At 44.3% G+C, this 20,584-nt stretch overlaps 1 protein-coding gene across 2 annotated transcripts in view; it reads right to left on the reverse strand.

Moving 5' to 3' along the window:
* tp53bp2b (tumor protein p53 binding protein, 2b) overlaps positions 1-20,584 on the reverse strand; it is a 22,401-nt gene continuing 1,817 nt past the window's right edge. The window contains exons 2-20 of one of the 2 annotated variants that reach the window (XM_067498994.1): positions 20,400-20,575; positions 19,139-19,342; positions 9,742-9,889; positions 9,498-9,611; positions 8,294-8,370; positions 8,090-8,191; positions 7,661-7,838; positions 6,755-6,954; positions 5,741-5,905; positions 5,389-5,611; positions 5,098-5,217; positions 4,894-5,000; positions 3,894-4,269; positions 2,974-3,740; positions 2,746-2,883; positions 2,409-2,542; positions 2,112-2,278; positions 1,741-1,940; positions 1-1,032 (exon numbers count right to left, since the gene is read on the reverse strand). In XM_067498994.1, the coding sequence (XP_067355095.1) occupies positions 991-1,032; positions 1,741-1,940; positions 2,112-2,278; positions 2,409-2,542; positions 2,746-2,883; positions 2,974-3,740; positions 3,894-4,269; positions 4,894-5,000; positions 5,098-5,217; positions 5,389-5,611; positions 5,741-5,905; positions 6,755-6,954; positions 7,661-7,838; positions 8,090-8,191; positions 8,294-8,370; positions 9,498-9,611; positions 9,742-9,889; positions 19,139-19,147 (3,267 nt within the window). In that variant the 5' untranslated portion in view covers positions 19,148-19,342; positions 20,400-20,575 and the 3' untranslated portion in view covers positions 1-990. Of the gene's footprint in view, positions 1,033-1,740; positions 1,941-2,111; positions 2,279-2,408; positions 2,543-2,745; positions 2,884-2,973; positions 3,741-3,893; positions 4,270-4,893; positions 5,001-5,097; positions 5,218-5,388; positions 5,612-5,740; positions 5,906-6,754; positions 6,955-7,660; positions 7,839-8,089; positions 8,192-8,293; positions 8,371-9,497; positions 9,612-9,741; positions 9,890-19,138; positions 19,539-20,399; positions 20,576-20,584 lie in introns of those variants that run through there. The other variant, XM_067498993.1, reaches the window with a different exon arrangement.

Here is a 20,584-nt window from a genome sequence, read left to right on the forward strand (position 1 = left end):
AATTGTAGCAAAAACAGGGAGTCTTGTAAAAAATAATGACTTAAAAGAACTTTAATAACAAAACTGCTGGAAGTGCTTTCATGTAGGACATGAGTTTGGGGAACATAGATGACATAAATATGAAACTAACAGTGACAACTGGCAGTTTGTTCACCTGAACTGATCCACTAAAAACTGGGAACACTTTATTAAAATAAACAAGCCAAGAAAATAAGTGTAAAGACACACGGGAGATATTTGAAATCCTATTTCCAAGGTCGCAATTGTTTTTGTCCGAACATTCTGTGGACGCCTCACTCACACGCTGTTATTGGGATTCTTCACGTTTGCGTGTGCACGAGTTATTGTTCACATGTTAACAAGGTTCACACAAGTTTTCCCCCCAAAATATAAATTTTGGGGGACGTCTGAGGCTCCGATAAGGATTCAGTTATACTAAGAACACTCTTCTGGTAGCTGTGAGAACTCCACTAAATTTGTGTTTCATCGTAATTCTAATGTTTTCCCACAGTTTTGTTGCTACATTTAGTCAAACTAGTGAATGAAACTAGGGATTAAGATAAATTAAGATAAAGAAATTTAAAGAACGTTCCCTCTTGGCTCAAACGCAATGTCCCAGGTTTGATTCCAAACTTTAGGACTTTACACATCTTCTTTCCATCTGCATATTTCCTGTCTTTATCTCAACTGACGCTATTCAATTAAATAAAATACAATCTTGAGAAAAAAAAAGAAAGAACACAAACTGATTTGTCACATTTTGTTGGTGAGGCTCCGTTAATCGACTGACCTGACTGATCTGTTCGTGTGAACACAGGAATCGTGCTCGTGTTCTTTGTGACATTCTTAGTGCTGAGGTCCAGTGACAGTTCAACAAACACCTGTCTCTCTTTTTAACAACCACCTCTGACATTATGCGTCTCTGCTGAAGGAGTCCAGAGATTTATCGTCTGCCGCTCGTCCTTTGCAGGAACGTTGATCTGACGCGTGTTAAGCCAGACTCCTCTGCCGCGGTTTGATCCTCAGATACAGCTGGGAAATAAAGGGGGAAGAGTTTCTCATTAAAGCCCCATTGACATAACATCAAATACTGAAATCAACTGACATAAGATGGTTGAGTAAGATGATTCTCAGAGCTGCTCTGTGCAGCAACAATTGGAGGATTCGAACTTCGTGGTTCAAGGTTCCAGCTCAGCAGGAAAAACCTTTTGTGTTTATTCAGTTCATTATTATGTGACACATTTCTATTCATACTCAGTTACGACACTCAGGCTAAAAGCTGCTTTCCTACAAATAAATTGTATTCAGCTAATAACTGTATAGAAGGTACATAGATACATATCCACCTTATTCTAACACAACCTCTCTTACCAAAGTAAATCTTTGAGAAAAGACTTAGTTTTAAAACTTTCTTAGTTTGACTTAGTTTCTCAGATTTTAGAAGCTTTTTGAAGGAATTTATCAGTAAGATAAGATCAGTAAATAAGTGAATGCGTAAAATGTAAAGATGGTCAAAAAAGTTAATATTAACAAATGAGAAAACGCATTGAAAGAACTGCAACAACAACATCTCTGTGGCCTCAAAGGTCCAGTCAAGGTGATTATCTTTGGGTCACTGGGGAGAAGTTCACTCAATTGGAAGAGTTTTTTTTACATTTTTGCATAAAAGTTGCTTGGATTTACTTCAGCATGAGCAAATCTGCCAATTTGTGCAGGTCTGATATGGAGGAAGAAGCTTACCCCCAGCAGGTTGCGGGGGATGTAGCCTTCTCTGTCCCCACATCTTGCCCACCACCAGTCCCTCTCCACCTCCTCATCCCTTCTCAGCACCGTTATGCAGTCGCCCTCGATGAAGCCGAGCTCGTCGTCATCCTGAGGCTCGTAGTCCCACAGGGCGTAAACCACGCCCCTGTTCATCACACCCATCTTCTCCTGAACACCTGCAGGGACACAACAAATTTAGAGGTGGATCACGTCAACGCAACATTCACCTTGCTGCTTTTTGTGCCACAGACCTCTGGGTAACAGGTTTCTTTATTCTGAGAACAGTGATCATAGAAGTTCTCTTTAAATGATGGAACAAACAACTGTTTGCCGTTAACTAGTCTCACCATAGAGGAACTGGGAGCACTGCACGTAACCATCCTCCATCTCCTCACATTTGTCAGCAGCCAACTGCATGTCGCTATAGGTGGTGGCAAACACAGCCGCCCCCGACTCCACCAGGAACTTGCAGACCTGAACATTGTTACAGGAGGCAGCACAGTGAAGGGGAGTCCTGAGGAGGAGGAGGAGGGAGATGAAGAATAAAGGTTTGGCAAAATAAACAACTCCCTTAACTTCTGTAAGGACTGAGAATGATGCTTGCAGGACTGGATCATGATGCTGGGATCCTGGTTCAGACTCACCAACCGTCACTATCTGCAGCATTGACGTTGACGCCAAACTGAACCAAAAACTTGACAATCTCAGTGTGGCCGGCACAGACGGCGTTGTGCAGAGCCGTGATGCCCTCGTCGTTGGGCATGCTGGGATCGTCCACCTGCAGATCGGACAAGTGATTACATGTTGTCATAATCTGAAGTAAAGTGGTGTCTAGTGTTTAATGCCACTATTCAACAGACTGTAAGATGATCGTTTTCATTCCCTATAACATAGAGGTTTGTGAAACTTTGCAAGTTGTGTCAGTTGACTCCTCCTGTTTTATGAATCCAAACTGTAAGACCAGGCAGCACTGTTACTCACATCGTAGATGACCCTCTGCACGAGGTCATACTCGCCCTCTAGAGAGGAGTCCAGCAGCAGGGCCAGGGGGTTAAACTTGACCCGCATGCCATGCTCGATCCGCTCCGAGCCAGTTTTACGAAGGATCGACCTCTTACCCTGAAGGAATAAACGGAAGACAAGTAAGAAAACCTTTTTCATCAGCTGACCCAAAACTTTGGCAGTAAAAGTATTAATCAAAACGCTCACTGGTGGCACTGCAATCTCTCCTGTGACCTCCGGGGCCTCTAAGTTCAGGGCATCATTTCCTTGCTCTGCCTCACCACAGCTTGGGTAAGGTGGGGGTGGGTAGGGTGGAAACTCCTCTGGAAAGTGGTTCTGATGGACTGAGGCAGATAGACAGAGCTCCCCTGACTCTTTATCTCCCAGAGGGGGAGGCAAGGAGGTGGGGTCGGGGATTGGTGAGCGTGGCGGCAGGGGAGGTGGGGTCAGACAATCCTCTGGGCTCTCACCACCCAGATGGTTAAAGCCAGATTCACTATTGTCATTGGTCCTGGACATTAGGTCCATTCCCATCCTGTCCTCCTGAACCCCAGACTGAATATACACCCCTGCTGGGCCAATTGTCTCCATGGGGATGGTTTCCATGGCAGCCAACGTTGTCTTCTGATAGAGCAACTTCTGGATGTTGGGACCGCCTGGACCCTCGGGCTCCGTGATGGAGCTACGTTTCTTGAGGGGCCTGGGGGCATGGTGCAGGCGTCGCCGCAGGGCTTCCAGATCGGCATCACTGGGGTTCCTGTGAGGATTGGACAGGAAGGGGAGGAGCTTGGTGGGGCTGAGCGGTCGAGGAGGGCCACGCTCTGCTGTCTCTGCTCCAACACCTTCACTGGTACCAAGGCAGGAGCTGCTGTCAGCCTCACTTCCTTCAGACACACACGACCCAGAATTCAACGGGGTCTCTGAGCTGACAGACTGTTGCCCCCCACTGGCTGGGAGAACTGGTTTTCCATATACTGGAATGAGACAGAGACCAACAAAACTCAACGTCTACTTCATCAGGGATAGTTTTTAATGCAAAACACCCAAAAATCTTCCAAGAACAACCTACATTTGTCCTCTACAACCAGAAGTGATTGTTGGTTTTAGTGTCAGTACTCAGTACTCACCTGGGGGCTGACTCCGGGGCAGCGTGCCCAGGCCACTTGTTTGGTAGCCCTTCCCCAGCATGGTCTGCTGAGTGTACATGGAATAAATAGACGAAGCCGCCAGAGTCTGAGGCCTTTGCAGCACAGGAGGGGGGCCATCCGAGAGGTCAGGGGTGTAAGGTCGCACAGCGGCTGCTGGAGGACTCTCCTGCTTGTTGGGCAGGGGAAGAGTGTTGCTGAGGCCAGAGAGGGCTCCTGTCCTAAAGCGGCCCCCGACTGACCGCTCCTTACCAGGGAAGGTCCCGGTGCTGTATGGGGGCTTGGAGAAGGAGAACGGTTTGGGCTTACTGGAGACAGGAGGTGGCCCTGCCATCTTAGAAGGACCTTTACCTGAGGCCTTAAGTTGAAATGCAAGAAAAGCATATTACACTCAGAATAGAATTTAAAATATGTAGCAACTAAACTATATTCAATATGATCACTTTAATTTTAATTTAATAAAAGTTAATTGACTTTATATAATAAAATTACAAGAAAAGTGCTGGGCAGCATTTTAACCACAGCTGTTTTTAAAATCCAATCATGACCTCAATGATCTGGTCCTCACACATATGAGCACGTCTGTATGCAGACACTCAGTGTAGCATCAACAGAACCATTCAGTTTTTACGTGTTCTGGGATCAGTCTAACTACAGTCTCAAGTCTACATGAGAGAAGACACATGTCCATTTCATATGGAAGGTTTGTCAGTCTGAGTCATATTTCCTATTGTTTTATTGTTTACTGATCTTAATTTTTTTGAATAATTGTCTATCACTATTAAACGATTCAAATCCTATAATGTTAATGTCGGATTACAATACACAACACAGTAGGAAGGTCAGTTTTAATTCTGGAACCCAACAGGGAGCTACTGCACCACTATGTTCTAAGAGCATCACAATATTAATACACTGTTTGATTTCACCTGAGCAAAGCTAAATGATAATTGATAAAGAGGGAGTCAGAGTGCTGTGGTACCTGTTTGTCCCTGAGCGAGTTCTCAGTGGTGTGACTGACACGTGAGGGGACAGGTGGTGGGAGTTCAGACCCAGAGAGAAGCTTCTGGTCTGTGAGGGTCTCACCACCTGCAGGGGAGAAAATGATGAAAACCTACTCGTAGCAGCGGAGCCTGAGAAACACATGGCATATTTTAGACGTGTTAGAAATTGTGCCCTAACTGACCCGAGTTGTGGCGGAGGTTGGACATTCGAGGCAGGGTGGAGGCGTGGCTGTAACCTCCACTGGATTCAGAAAATGAGCTGCTCCACTCAGAGAGTTTGGTTATTTTTGAGGTGCTGAAACCTGTGAAGAACAAAGCAACACAACTGTAGCAGCTTCAGTGCAGATGTTGATGAATCGGTTCCATCCACCCTTTATCTGTGACCACTTATCCTGGCTGTCACTGGTCTTCAGTCTGTCTCAGGGCCAACACACAGACATACATAAATAATTATTATATTAAAAGAGTGATACCGGAGGCTGGTTTGACAGGTCTGGGAGGCGGTTTCAGGGACGAGTCAGGCATGGGCAGGGTGGCGGTGCCGTCCGGGTACGCCGGCTTCACTAGAACCTCCTGGTGATCAGACACCAGAGGCCCCTGAGAGCTAGCTGATGTGGAGGAGGACTGGAGGTACGGCCCCACAGCTGCCACTCTGGAGCCAACTGCATGCTGAGGGACCAAACCATCTGAAGCCACCTGAGGTGAAAACAGCAAATAAAGATCACACTGGTGTGGGATGATGGAATTATGGAAAATCTTGATGGTGGTGATAGAAAGTTAACCTGATGTGCATTAACCCCTTCTCTTTTTACTTAGTACACTCACTGGCAGATTCTCCTTCTGCTGCAAGGCAGCTTTCTTCTTCCAGAGTCGCTGACGGAGCTCGTCTAGCCGTCGGTCCATCACCGCCACCTCCAGGTTCCTCTTGTTCAGGCTCTCTCTCCGCTGCTGCAGCCGGACGCTCTGATCCTGGTTCAGCTTGTTCCTTAACTGGAAGGTTAGAGGGTGTTCAGGTCAGGGATGGAAGGAGAAACCAGGACGAGGCAGGTAATACTGCAAAGCCTAATGTGGCTCGACTCGGCAGAGTGTGTGGATTCTACCATCATTAATGCAATTATGAAAAAGATTAAGTCTTTGACTTTTCTTTATTAATAAATAAGGTTTTTGTTGTTGAAATATGATGATCCCCTGAAATCTCATAAGGCGTAATTGTTGTAATTGTTTAGTTGCTGTCATGCTAAGCCGAAAAAACATGAGGCAAAGTTGCTTTTATATTAGTCTGTGTTCACTTCCCAAATATATTTGAAACTTAAAGATCATTACTTTATTTGAAGTATTGTTAATTAGCCTGTGCACCTGATACACGTGGCTGTTTGTTAGAGCGGCACAAATGTCAGTGCTCAGGTTGGAAGACGAACGCTCAGTGTTGCTTCAGTCCCTAAACTGATTTGGACTCAGTCTTGTTCCTTTGACGGGTTTATCAACGACTTTCACATGAAAACTTTGACACATTCTATGTGCAAACTGTAGGAAACTCTGGTTCCAACATGTACCAATCAGCTGCAGTGACTAAAAGTAAAAGCTCTAGAAACATGATATCAGCATTAGGGGTGAGGTGACGTGTCAATGTTTTGAATATGAAAATATTTACGTAACATGCGTTTATGAGTCACAAGCAGGTGTCCCGTTGTCTCGGGAACAGTAAATATTGCAACTGGGACACATAGATTCATAATTCTTCTGCACAACAAAGTATAGAAAGAATATTTGTGTGTTCAAATCCTGGGTGGAATAAAAGCATTAATTATCAACAGCAGCATTAGCAGTGGCTGCTCTCACCTGCAGCTCTTTATAAAGACGCTCCAGCTCGGCCGTGGAGGAGGAAGAGGAGCTGTGAGGGTGAGGAGGAAGAGGGGGCTCCAGTCTGTTTGTCCTCAGCACCTCCAGCTGGCCGCTCAGCTCCTCCACCCTCGCCACGGCCACCAGCAGCTCCCTCTGCTTCTGCTGGAACAGAGTGGTCATCTGTTCGATCTCCTCCACTGTCGCACAAACACAGCAGCACAGCGGCAATTAAATCGAACTATGTTACTTCATATTTGTTTTTAATTCAACCCTGAGCCATTTTTCTAAAACTAAAACTGCCTTCGTTGAGGGCTCAAACTCCTCAGTAGCTCAGATTGGAAATCTGTAAAATAGTTATGGTTAAATGCAAAATGACAAGCAGCTTATTGGAAATCCTCTGGTTGCCATAACGATCTATCCAAACTAATCCGTCTAATGGACAGTTTTGATCAACCCATTCCATAGTTCTTCCACGTCCATCTGCTCTGAAGAAACACATGGCCACAGAATAATGACTGTCGGCCGCAAACACGCACCAGGAGCAATCTTGGGTTTGAGTCTTTGCCAAAGATGTTTTGCACCGTGGACCCAAATATTAGCAGCAATGTGCAGAAGTTTGACAAATGTAATCATCTCACTGCATCAGCTTTTAAAATGTGCCTTCACACAATCACTCACGTTAGAAATCAGTGCACATGGAATATTTTAAAGTAATGATTAGATATGAAACAAGAAGTCAAGCATTCATTGCTACATTTTCATACTTTATAAGTTCTATAAAACTATTTACGGTTAAACCCAATGCTTTGTTCTGCAGATTAGCATTTTATCAGACAATAAAAGCTGCAGTGTCACATCTTAGCTCCCACAATTTAATCCAATAATAACCTCCATCACACTAACCTAGTTTGCTGTTGCTGAGGCGTTTCTGCTCCACCTGGCCCTTGAGGGCCCGGACCCGCCGCAGCTTGGCCTCCTGGTTGTGTGCGTTTTCTCTGAGCTGACGCAGTCGCTCCTGCTCAGACGCTTCCTGTTGCTGCTGCCGCTGATCCTGCAGCTTCAGGTACCGCAGCTGCTGCTCCTGGAAGACCCAGCAGACCCACAGACCATCTGCATCAGCTTAATGCGTGTAAAGGTGTAGTCTGCTGAGTAAGGAGCTAAAGTCTGACATATGCTCATAACAAACTGTGTCCTTTAAATATTCCGTTTAAAGTTAACAGGCAGGAATTTTTTAAAAATCCCTGTTTAATTGTTTGGGTCATAAAGATGATAACATGTCAGAGCAGCCCACTGCCCACATTCATTACACCAATGCCATGAAGAACTTACTACCTTGGAGGCCAGCAGCTGCTGCTGGGTGCTGATCTGCTGCTGCTGTCGCGTTGCCAGATCCTGCAGCTCACTCAGCGTCATGTCCAGGTGCGGAGCTGAGACCTGCAGCACACACAGACACTGTGAGTCAGAGTTCACCTTCACATGGATCCTGCCAAATCCAGCTATTTCTGTACAGGATGCAGAGACTGATATCTATCTCACCCCATTCTCCAGACATCTCTCCAACGAAGCCTTCACCTGGTTCCTCTTCATCATCTGATCTGCTGCTCTAGATCCACCTGCAAACGAGGACATAATCAGTATTAGCTCATTTTAAATTGTATGGATGACCATGAACTGACATGTGCTGCAGAGCAAACTGTAAATGAGCAAACTAATGACAGTTCCAGCAGCCTCTTGTGCAGAAAGTCTAACTACACTGATGATACAGGGATAAACCTGTATTTGTCCACTACAGACCCCAACTCCTTTAAAGCTGTGGTTAAATCACAAACAACTTTCCACAATGTCCCATGTAGGTGAAACTAAATGCTGCACGTTGCTCCGTCGTGCAACTGTGACTGTATATGTTTGAGGTGCTTTTTAAAAATGGATCCTCAGCAGGAACCAACAAGCTTGGAGCTGAGATGCACACAGACTAACACAACTCTGGCTGTGAGATTTGTTCACCAAAAACCACATTCTCAGCAGAATTAGTGTTTGATAATGTGATGGTTTCACAGTGATATGGAATCAGGCTTGTGTGGTACAGAGGGGAGTTCCTCAGTTTTAGGAAAAGTATTAAAATGAAAAAAAAAAAACATTCCCTCCCTTCATTCATAAGCCGATTACAGTCGGTCATCTGCAGTAGTTACACACTGATGCTCCTCTGTTACACATCGTGCTGTTGATCTGCACTGTGGGCTGATGTGCAGCTGGTCTCAGTTTGCGGTTTACACACATTTGTCATATTCCTTTACAGGGCTAAGAGCACTTTTAATACTAATTAAGACTAGTTTGCAGTTTCCTTGCTACAACTTCAGCTTGGTAAAATGTCACAGCAAAAAAATATTTGACATCAAAGTTGATCAAAGTCATGAATTGCTGCCACGTCCTGGCTGAGGGAAACAATCAGAGCATGATGTCTTTCCCAGAATCCTTGACACACACAGCTGTGTGCCTCGTTCTACGTGACTGCATTAGGATCGTCCCCTGTTCACTTTGCTTGAAGTCACCCACAGAACGCTCCCCTTCGTCGCCGTCGGCCGGCACGGCGCTGGCGGTTGCCAAACAAAACCTTTTAACATTGAGTCTCTTTGCCAGGACCTAAATGCACCTCAGGCCAATGTCATCTGTTTGTGTCATAACCAGACAGCTGCTTTCACTGAAACACAACCAAGATGAAGGAAGTGAGCGTATTTCTTACCTGACTCTTGTCCTGGAGCTCGCTGATGGTGCAGGAGGTAACGCACCTCCCCTCTGTGCTGCCCCCATTGTTGCAGCAACTCCATCATCCTCTCCGCTTCTCCGACGACACGTTCTAGTTGGTAAGAAAACACAAACTTTATGCTAATTCAGGATTCTGAGCATTTATGACTTGTTAAATTGTGGACTTGTGTCAACACGTCCAGACATTTACACTTATCGGAGGTTTTTCTATGTAATCTCACCTGAGCCTCTCCACACCTCAGCCAGGTAACAGTCCGCCTCGCCGGGCTCCTTGCAGAGCTCTACTACATCTCTGCACAGTGTCTCCGGCGTGATGGGAACCTCGCTGAAGTGCTGGTCGTTGTTGCTGAGGTACACGGTGAGGAACATCTACACACAGGTTCAACAGATTAAAACTTAGAAGAAGGAACAAGTTTCATGTATTATTTAGACGCTGTTTTTCCTTTGAGCCAGGTGATAAACTGGGTTTTCATCTGAGAGTTGAATTCCTTTGCAGAAAAAACTGTTTTCAAGCCTCTTGCTTTGCCCCCAACTCTAAAACCAGGTAAACAAAAAGGGGCATTTAAGGACAAGGGACCAGGATAACAATAACCAGAGGATGAAGTTAGTGTTTAGAATTGGTTTATGTTGATTGAAAACGAGAAGTAAATCATCTGATATATGGTCCACTTCAAAAACCTTCTATAGGCTTGAAATACTGGACACAAAAGCCGATTTCACGTGACTTGTTTTGACTTGTTAAATCATTCAAAACCCCTGTAGCCGTCTTTAAACAATGTGATGTGACACATCCACAGCTGAGCTAGAAGAAAACCTGCCTTCTTCATCTTTACACCAGCGTCCTGTGCTATTTAAGTCTACAGTATTAGTGATATTTGTGGACATAACTCCCATGATGCAATGGGCCATCTGTTACTTTAGCAGGGTATCTGCTGCCGGGCCCCAATCCAGATTGTCTCCCACAGCCCGCCAACCTGCACGGAGGCAGTGTTCAGTGCTTTCCAGCCTTTATTTATGCTGTAATGGTGGGAGTGAGCGATGACTTGCTAAACTTCTCGTCAGAGGCTGCTGAGCTGCTTTTACAGTCCCCTGTGGAGCTGCTCTGAGGATCTGAACCCCCAACCTGACAGGCATGAACTGGTTTCTGCGGTTCTGCTCTGTCAGTTTCAGCCCTCATCTCCTTTCAATGTTCACTCGGTCTCGCTCGGTCGGATCTAAAACGTGAGCTGCTGTCTTTGGGATTTCATAAGCAGCTCACAGAGCACAGTCTCCCTGCTGCATCATTACATGTAGGTTCCCTGAGCTGTTAGTGGTGCTGAGGAAAAAAAGCTGAGAAAAGCCCATAGCAGGTGCATCTGATGCAAAGCTGAACAACGACAGGAGAGAAGGATGAAGTCACGCTGCATGTGAACATCTTAAGGTGGAATTGCATTCATTGCATACATAGGTGCTTCCAGCTTAGATGATGAAAAAAAAAATGAAAAAACAACTTTAACGTTAAAATGTATAGGACCACTAACAGCAGTATACAGCACAAAATTACGGTCACAAGAGAAAGTATGTGAAGCCTCCGGAGTTCCCTTGTTTTCTGCAGTCATGGCTCAGATGAAGTATTTGATGGACAGAGAGCTACAATGTTCTGTCCTTTGTTGTCATTGAATAAACCTCTGAATATTCACAGGCAGTAACAGGACGTCATTTCAAAGACCAATTAGAAAATTGTTAAACTATTTACATTTTGAATAACTGAATAACTTGTGTCACATGTGAAGTATCCTTTTTAATTTTTAAGTTGAACTACACGTCAAAACGTTTGAGTGGGACCCTGCTGTGTTCTGACAACATTACAGCCTTTTAGTGGAGACATATTCTAATTGAATGGCAACTGAAAACACAGTAAAAATTAAATGAATACAATAAAAAGTGAATAAAGCAGCAGTACAATAGAATATATTAAACGTATCTAAATATAATAGAGAATCAGTATGAACTTTGGAACAACTGTTAGGTTTCTTCTTCTGCTATCAGGTTTCAGTTTCAAACTCAAATCCTGACATCAGCTTGTTCGACGCACAACGTGTCGATGACATTTTGGATGTGTTCAGCCCACAGGTTCCATAATTCTCTTGTCTACATAGGTTTGCGTCAACGTTTCTGTGGATTGATGGGGAAGTAGAATTCCACCTTTACTGATGTGAGTATAAACAGGCCTTTGGGTTTTTTCAATTTCGTCCTTTGTGGTTTCTTAAAAAGTGAAATGGATGCAGTGCATTTCTGCATTCAGCCCCCAACTGCACTTTGCTTCTGCACCAATCGTGTCTCTTAGCTGCTTCCACGTAATAAAAAAAAAAAGCTTTCTTTTCACAACAGTGACACTATTGTTAATATTGTGTTTAGTCTATAAAAACTGGCTTGGAGGCAACAACGCAGCGAGAACACAGAAACACACAGGACAGTTTGGATCAAAGGGTGGTGGTGCAGAACACAACAGAACTAAGATAAAAGACCCACTAAACCCACCAATTCTACTCTCCACACATTCAAAAAATCCGAGTAATAGGAAAGATCCTAAAGAACCTCAAGTCACTCAAATCATAAAGACTCATGAAACAGCCGACAACAGATTTATGTGGATGGGTTTTCATAAGGGTTGTAGCAGACATTGTGTGGAGTGTCATGGTTTTCAATCTGCCTGCCTCGATCCTTGGATGAGAGAAAAACAACTTTAATAAACCTTTGCCCCGACCTTCCTTTCAGCACGTCAGCATCAAGAGATTTGTAAGAGCGACTCGAATAGCAGACTAACAGACGATCGAACACACAGCTGCATAAGCAATAATATTTATTAATGAAGAATCGTAGCTGCAACGCTGGCTCAAAAGTCAGAAGAAAGGAAAACACAATATTAAAAACAAATGAATATCGAAAAACCGAGGAGAACTATTGCAACATCAAATCAGATATAACTGCTTCAATAGGTAATGAAGTTAATCTACTAAGACAAAAATGAAAACAGGGAAGAGGGTCCAGGTGATTGAGGGGAGAGAGAGCAGGATCGGGCACATGATTGGGAGAGTGAGGGAACAGGACGGGGGGGGCAGAGAAAGAGAGTCCAGGGCTGCGATCAAAGTCTGCCAGAAATCTGGGGGTCAAATTAACGACCAACTGAGCTTCACTAACGACTCTGTCTCTGAGCAGCAGATTTCTCCTCTACAGCATCAAGAAAGATCAGACTCTATATTTCTAAATACAGAACCCAACTCATTGGGCCTCGACTACTGCAACGTCCTGCTGGTGGGGGTCACCGGCAGCACAGTCGAACCTCTACAGATGATCCAAAATGCAGCGGCACGTCTCATTACTGATCAGCGAAAATGGACACGTCTCTTCAGACTTCATCAGGTTCAAAGCGCTGTGGTCAACCTACCTAAACTCCCTCATTCAGGTCTGAGGTCCTCTGTCAATGAACTGTGTCCGCTGGTCCCTTCACCACACAACAAAAGATCTCAACACTCCACGTTCAGCAGCCTCACTTCCAATATTCTAACAATTGTTGTAGGTGGATGAAACTTATACTTCAAAAGACACTTAAAAAAGCGAAAATCTGTATCATCCCTCAGTAAATGTTGATCTAACGTCTGCTAATAAACAAAGATTTAAAGCACTGCGAAAATAAAAAGTTGAGGAGATTTTGACCTGCTGGTGGAACTAGAGGAAAACCCAGGAGATCACCAAAGCCAGTAGGACCATACATTTAATGCTAGTCCATGCAATCACGGAGTTTCCCATCAAGCTCTGTTCAGGCAGTGGATGCACGACAATCACCTGAGAGAAAGATGAACTTGGAGCTGCTTTGTTCTACTGCTAAGAATAACATTTCTTTCTTGGAGGAAGCAGATAAAGTGTGAATCTGGCAGAGAGAGCTGCCTCTTCAGGCCCTGGAACGATTACACTGTCACAATCAAAGAGCTTCAACAAGCAGCTAAAAGCTTTCTGCTAACTGATTTTAATCGCTGGGTCACACCGCAGAGAGGATTCTGGGTTTAAAGTCAAACCTTTATCAGCTCTCTCACATTTGGAACAGATGACGGCTGGCAGACAGCCACAGCAGACTCACAGCTGCTTAACACTAACTAATGAAAACGAAGTGTTACATTCACTTAGCTCTGTGCTCCATTAGCTCTGATGGGAGATTTCTCATGCTACCGTTTTAAATAACTCATTGAATGCTTTTGTCAGCAGATAACCATCAACAGACTGAAGCTGCGAAACTCCGTGACAGAGATGAATTAGCATCAGTGAGAGGCCTGTTGTCCTACTTAGAGCTTTGAGGGAAAACTGGAGCGCCGCCGTCTTCCTTCAGGTTCATGCAGATGAAGTGGGTCACTGCCGCCAGTCACCGCACTGAGGTCGACCGGGAAACTCTACAGCCAATCACAGCCAGAGGAGACGAGGCGCTGTCTCTCAGGAAGACAACAGGGAGGGGGAGTGAGACCTCCTGTCGTCAACGAAGCTGGTTATAGAGCCTCAGTTTGTCCTGAGTACAGACAGAAGGTGTCTCTGCTAAAATAAATTGTGTCCACACTCAGCAATCAGGACCCCGGCACCATAAAAACCCAGCAGCAGTTCTCAGAGCATCATAGGACCTGTTGGATCTTGTGTCATTGCCACAACTGGCACTAACCCTAACAGCTAAAACTAAGGACGTGAATAAATATGGATTTTTTTCTCCAGAAGCAGCAGACCTGAGAGTGTCTCAGTCCACCTGTATGTCCATCACTCGGTCAACAGGCCCAGACCTCATTAAACTCTGCAGCTCTTAATCCGTGCAGGAATTAGCACAGCATCACGCTGCTTAATTCCAACAAATGGCCTCCAACCCCCAACACACACACACACACACACACAGCTCTGAGGGAGGAAAAATGACCTACTGTCTGAAAGATGTCAGCAGCTTCTTCAAAACAAAGAGTCATCGTCTCCTAATACCCCATTTGAGATCCAATATCAGTAACAAACCAATAATATTCACACAGCATGAACTGAAAGACACGTGTAAAGTTCATGGCACAATTCTTTTTTTGTAATAACAGGTTTTTAATTGTACAATTGTCACATTGTTTTCTTGAGTTACCATCTTTCAAACTGTCTTTTCAGGAAGCACAATGTGATTTGAAACATTATAAAAATGTGGGGACCAGTATCAGAGACTCACTGGACTGAATTTCTCCATTGAGTTACAGTGCGACGACGTGTTAAAGACCTGGTGTCTGTTCGATTCCTGGCCAGGGACGCGGCGGCAGCTGGCACGCTGCAGGTCACATCCCAAATGTTTTGTAGGCGTCGTGGACGGCTGGAGCCATATGGCCGACAGCGTCACGTGATGCACCAGTATTGGATTAACGACACTCACTCACACGCAGCACTAAACCCTGCCTGCTGTTCAGGATACTACCACAGTCAACACACCAACACACCAACACATGCTTCCACGCTTGTTTTGTTGACTCGGAAACCAAACGGCATTTTCTGATTGGCTGCCAGCTGCTCGTGAATGTCACAAATTGAATTATTTCACAGCTACGCTGTTTGCAAGCAGATGTTTGATTTCTGTCCTGTTCAGCTAACAAACTGTGAGGGGTCACAGTTTGAACTACAAACCACCAGCAGCCATTTAAAGGTTGGCACAGAAAATACACACGGGTCCACACACACGCGTTGAGCTTATCCAGAGCTGCCGAAGGTGATACAGCCGTTTTCAAATATGCCAAAAAAAACCAAATGCATTGTGAGAGAAGATACAGGAAGAGCACGGACACATAAACACAATGAATTGTTCTAGTAATTTCCTGATGTGGTCAAGTTTACGCAAACTCTTTCCATCTTCCCCAGAAGGAAACCCCAGGAATTTGGTGCACAGGGTTTAATTGATTTTGAGTTTTCTGTTCATTTGAAACCAGGCTACTGGGGTTTGTTCTTCTGGAAGATTCTCCAAACACAGGCAAGAAGCAGCATCTACAAGACAATTCAGACTAGAGCTGTAGTGCATTTTCGGCCAGAAGCCAACTTTTATGATCATTTGTCAGCTGCTTGTTGTAACCTAAGCAGTAGTTTGTGTGATGGCTGAGCCAAACGTCACCAGTTACCTCTTAAACACCATGTGTCTAATACCGTGAAGGCCGCGTAAAAAGGTTACTGTGATGGCATTTTGTCGAACTCGCAGCAGCAAAATGCTGCCATCTCTGTCTAAGGAGTCTTGCAGTCTGCACCTGGCATTAGGTGAGAACCTTGAGACTGTGTGTGTGTTTCCTGTGGTGCCGTGAGCTTCACAGAGCTGCTTGCACATGTCAGCGCTGTGGCTGTGCTGGGAAAAAGGCCCCAACATGACAAACTGTCAGCACCTTCACAGAACGGAACATGAAGGGTGCAACTTCCCTGCGTCTAGTTCCCCATCGCCTGAAGAATACTAAAATAATACTGTTCCCACATGACCTTGAACAATGTGTGCATGTGTGTGCGTGCGTGTGTTTCTGGTCACTGTGGCAACAGTTTCCAAGGAGCGTGACAAGCCCCACTGAGTCCTGCCTGGGAGATGATGAGGACGCAGTGTAATGAACAGGGTGTGCTGTGTTTTAAAGGATCGTTTTACTTTTACTGTGAACGGTGACTCAAACTGAAGGACGCGCGCACACACACACACACACACACACAGAAAAATCTGCATTCACCTTCAGTATAAGAGAAGTCTTGGGTTGAAATGTTTTGTAATTCTAACCTATCGTCAGAGCCTTTGACGTGCAGACAGGTCAGGGCCGTGGCCTCTAATTCCCCTCTAAAAAGGGGGAAATCATCAGCTTCTGTCAGCTCTTTCTCAGGCTTTGATCATCCCACTCTGCACAGGACTGATGAGGAAGATAAACCGCTGTCTGAATAACGATAACAGGTGACGGTAACAGAAGTTCAGCTCACTTCTTCCTCGCTGTGCCCTTTGTTTCCTCAAAAAGACCTTCCCCCTTCCATCTCGGCATGTTCCTGTGTCTTTGATTATTTAACACACAAGAGGAAGCAAACCAAGCATGGATGCCGATAATTGTGGCAGGAAACCACAAGCCAATGTGTTCTCTAGATCTGTTTTCCCCTTCGTGCTGCTCTCCGTGATTGGGGTTAGGACCTAGAGCATCTTTCACAGGGTTGTGTTCAAAGAAAATTGGAAAGCGCAGGCCTCACAGGATCACTTGGTAACTCCAGCACGGCCAGGCTCAGTGAAGCCACACGCCCCCAGGGACGCAGGAAACGGTGAACTTGCTTCGTGCTTGCTCACCCTTGACTTAAAGGATTTGTGTGATGCTATAAATGATTTAATAGTTTTTGAAACTATTTGAAAAAACTAACAAATGAGCCCCACTGTGCTGCTGCCGCTGCAAATACTCACAGCAACCAATGTGGATCTGCGGCTAAAAATAGGCTCCAACAAATCTACAGTTTCCTGTTTGTTTGATCAGTTGAGCACCAAAGATGATCTAAGAAAAGGATGTCGACACTGGATGAAACTGTTACTCAAGTGAAGAAGATTGATGACAAAAAAAAGGATTGAGAGGCCAAAAATGAGACAAAGAGGATGGAACGAAACAAGGCTTGAGTTAAATTTGCGCAGAAATTCATGAGCAGGCAAACAAATGAACTGAAGTTCATTAAAAATGGAGGTGAAGCCTCAAGGTTCTGAGCAAAATTCGAGCTAAGTTTAACATGAATCACGCAAATCAACCAGGACAAAAGTGCTCGGAACTTTACCTTAGAAGAACAATGGGATGCTCTCAGTGGGGGTGTTACTGTTTTCGTGCAGCAACTTCAGCTATTTCTCATCTGACGAGCACCAGGTGGAAAACTTTCCATTTGACTTCTCACCAATTCTTATCTGAAGGCAGCGTTTACCACAAATTAGCTTAATGGTCCAATGAGGGTATTGAAGAGGGAGCCGGCGTGTGAGAGACAGGCCAGACCGTGGAGACAGGGTGTGACAAAGGTCCATCACTCTGCTCCTGCAGGACTAAATGCTAAATGTCAAAGTGTTCAGAAGCAGTGAAACAGAAGATTTAGCTGCACCGTGAATGAAAAGGTCACCACTGCTTCCAGCATAAACCAGGGGAGTAGATCCATTCAGTGGGAAGACAATGGTACAATAGTGGAGCTCTATTATTAGTGGTGACATGTACAGTAGGGAACTGATCCCAGAGCTGCCTGATCGTAACATGTGCAGCTGCTGCGATGAGGAGATCTGCTGCGTTGCAGGTTTTTCTTCTCACGTTTTTTTTTTTTTTTATTCTCTGTCCCAAACAAGCAAACTGCTCCTGAAAAAGGCAAAGATGCTGTATGATAATGAGATTTGTTAATCACTGAAAGAGGTTTCAAACACTGTGCTCTCCTTTTGTGAGAGAAGAGGTGGTGGTTTTGCATATGTGCATCTCCTCTGAAGTGCAGCACTGAGCCGTTTACTGAGCGTTTCTCGCTGTAGCAGACCTCTGCATTATTTGAACCTCTTGATGGATTTACAGCATTAATGACTGCGATTCATTTTTCTGTCCACTGAACACCTGAACGCTGCTCGGACCCTTGTGTTTTGTTCCTTGTAACAAGTGAAGCTGACGTGATGGATATGTGGTCCCCCAAGGTTGCTCTGCATAGCCCCTGTCAGCTGGACTCGTCCTAATGACTTTGACATTCATTTTAGTAAGTGGAAGGTGACTAGTATTTTAAGTTTTAGCGTGAGATGGAGTATGAAACGTATCCTCGATCTTCTCTTGGTGCCATTGGTGATAAGTTTGGTACCAGGTTTCGCCTCATTTGCTTGCTGCTCTCTTTGTTTGTACAAAACTCACAGTTTAGTTGCATGTTGATGTGAGTTTAAGGTCAAAAGTTCAGACCGAGAAGGTTTGACTGGTCATTTTAAATGATATGTTCTGTATTTTTTACTATCCAATAAGAAGATACAACTGTTGTGTCAAACCACAGAGACACAGTTCATCTCTCTATGTGGATTCCCAGCGGGTTCCCCACAAATACACTGGAATCTGCACTTAGTATAATTACTGTGTACATTTTTCAGCAACAGCGGAACATAAAATGTTCATAAATTGTAAAGAAGGCTAAAGCAGAGGCGACGTGTATCCAATTACATGTACACAAGTACTGTACTTTACTTAGTACTTTATCACTTTCCTACTACAGTACTGTACCTTTTGTACATTTTACAGCATGTATTTAAGGTGGTATTGTGGTGGTGTCCATGTCCTTTCAATTGAGAGTGGATTTGTGTTCTTGTGTCACATCAGCAAAAAGGCACAGGACACTGAGAGAAATTTTTCACCTTACAATCCTATGAAAACGCAGGGAAATATGATTAAAAAGCCTGATTACTTCTCTATGAATATCTGGACACCGTCCTTAACTTAGTGTAGTGTGGACTAAGCCTCCTTTCAAATAATGCAGCCATTCAATTACCGGTTCACCTCAGCCCTAATGTGCAGGTTCAGCGGTAATAAAACAGAGAGCGTATCACCCCTGATGACCCTGGATGTTAAAGACCACATATTTCCATTCATGAAGTGTGTCCACACTCACCGGCATCATGCTGCCAGTTGTCCGCTCTGTCGCATCCGGACTGCAGCGGAAAGCATCAAAGCATCCTCGTCCTCCGCTCGCGGCTTCCTCTGGTCTCTTGGTTCACATCAGATATATTATTATTATCTCTTTTTTCAGCTCCTCGTCGACCTGTTGCGCTGAACCAGCAGGCCCCTTTATTAGCAGCGTGCTGTCCGGGTCCTTCTGGAGGGAAGAGAAACGGATGTTGGTTTAGGCTGCGGGAAACAGCGTTTCAAACCAAAGTCCACAAAGCGCGTCGGGCGGAGCTGGAGCAGCTCTCCTGCTGAGCTGTAATCCTCCAACATCCAGGATCAGTCTGACGGTATCTGTGTGTGTGTGCGTGTGTGCTCATCACGACCATTCAATCAGCGGAGACCGGTCCCCTGCCGGAGCAGCGCTGCTGAGGAGGGGACGACTTCTGGTGCGACTTTTCAGAATAAAGGCGCAGCTGAACAAATACTGATAGAAACTGAATTAACTAAGAAATAAGTTGGTTAATAATAAATCAACTCCATCTTTAAATATGGGAATTGGATAAAACTACATGTAATTTTATTCTCACAAGCACAAGGTAACCTATATATTAAACCTGATCATTAAAAAAAGAAAACTACATAAATAAGGACTTTTCTTTCCAGAGCCAGTCAAGTGTTTTAAAAAGTAGGAAAACTATACAAATATAATATTTTCAAATGTACAATTTCAAATGTATGGATATGTGGTTGTTATTAACCTGCAATATATTTCTTGACTCCCTCATTACTATACAAAAAAAAAAAAAATCCCCTCACAAATATATAGAATATTGACCTATTATTAAATAAGGCCCCCAAAAAGAAAATGCTCCTAATTTAAAATTGGAAATATGATCAGATTATAGGTCTTTGAATGTGGCGTGCTGCCTCTCAATACAAATGTATATTTTCATGTTAGCAATAAATTGTGGGGTTTCTATGCTTATACACTTATACTTAGCTTAACAAGATGCACATTTAATCTAATAAGGAACCTGGATATGGCAAATATTTATTAAATGAGGAAAAGGTAGGTTTCTAACAATGATTGCAAATTAATACGATATGAAATTTAAATATACATACATTAAAATATGTTATACATTTACAATGTACCCAAACAAAGCATTAAAGATGATGATTAAAGATTCTCCTTTAATAATTAATGATGTGTTGATAATGTTCTTTCATAGAATCTGACTTAGGCGGTTCATTTTCGTCATTACCTAAATTTCGGCCGCTATTATTCTGAAGGCCGCTTTACCGCAGCTCCGGGTTTAATGTGGAACCTGACAGAACTTCTGGCTCGATGTCCTGGCAACGGGAACAAACTCCTCCTCGTTCCTCCGGTGATGTTTGTGTATTGACTCCTCCTTCACCTGCAAGCACCAAACCTGAAAGCCTGCATGAC

This window comes from Channa argus, chromosome 3 (genome assembly GCF_033026475.1).
Source record: "Channa argus isolate prfri chromosome 3, Channa argus male v1.0, whole genome shotgun sequence".
NCBI classification, from domain to species: Eukaryota; Metazoa; Chordata; class Actinopteri; order Anabantiformes; family Channidae; genus Channa; species Channa argus.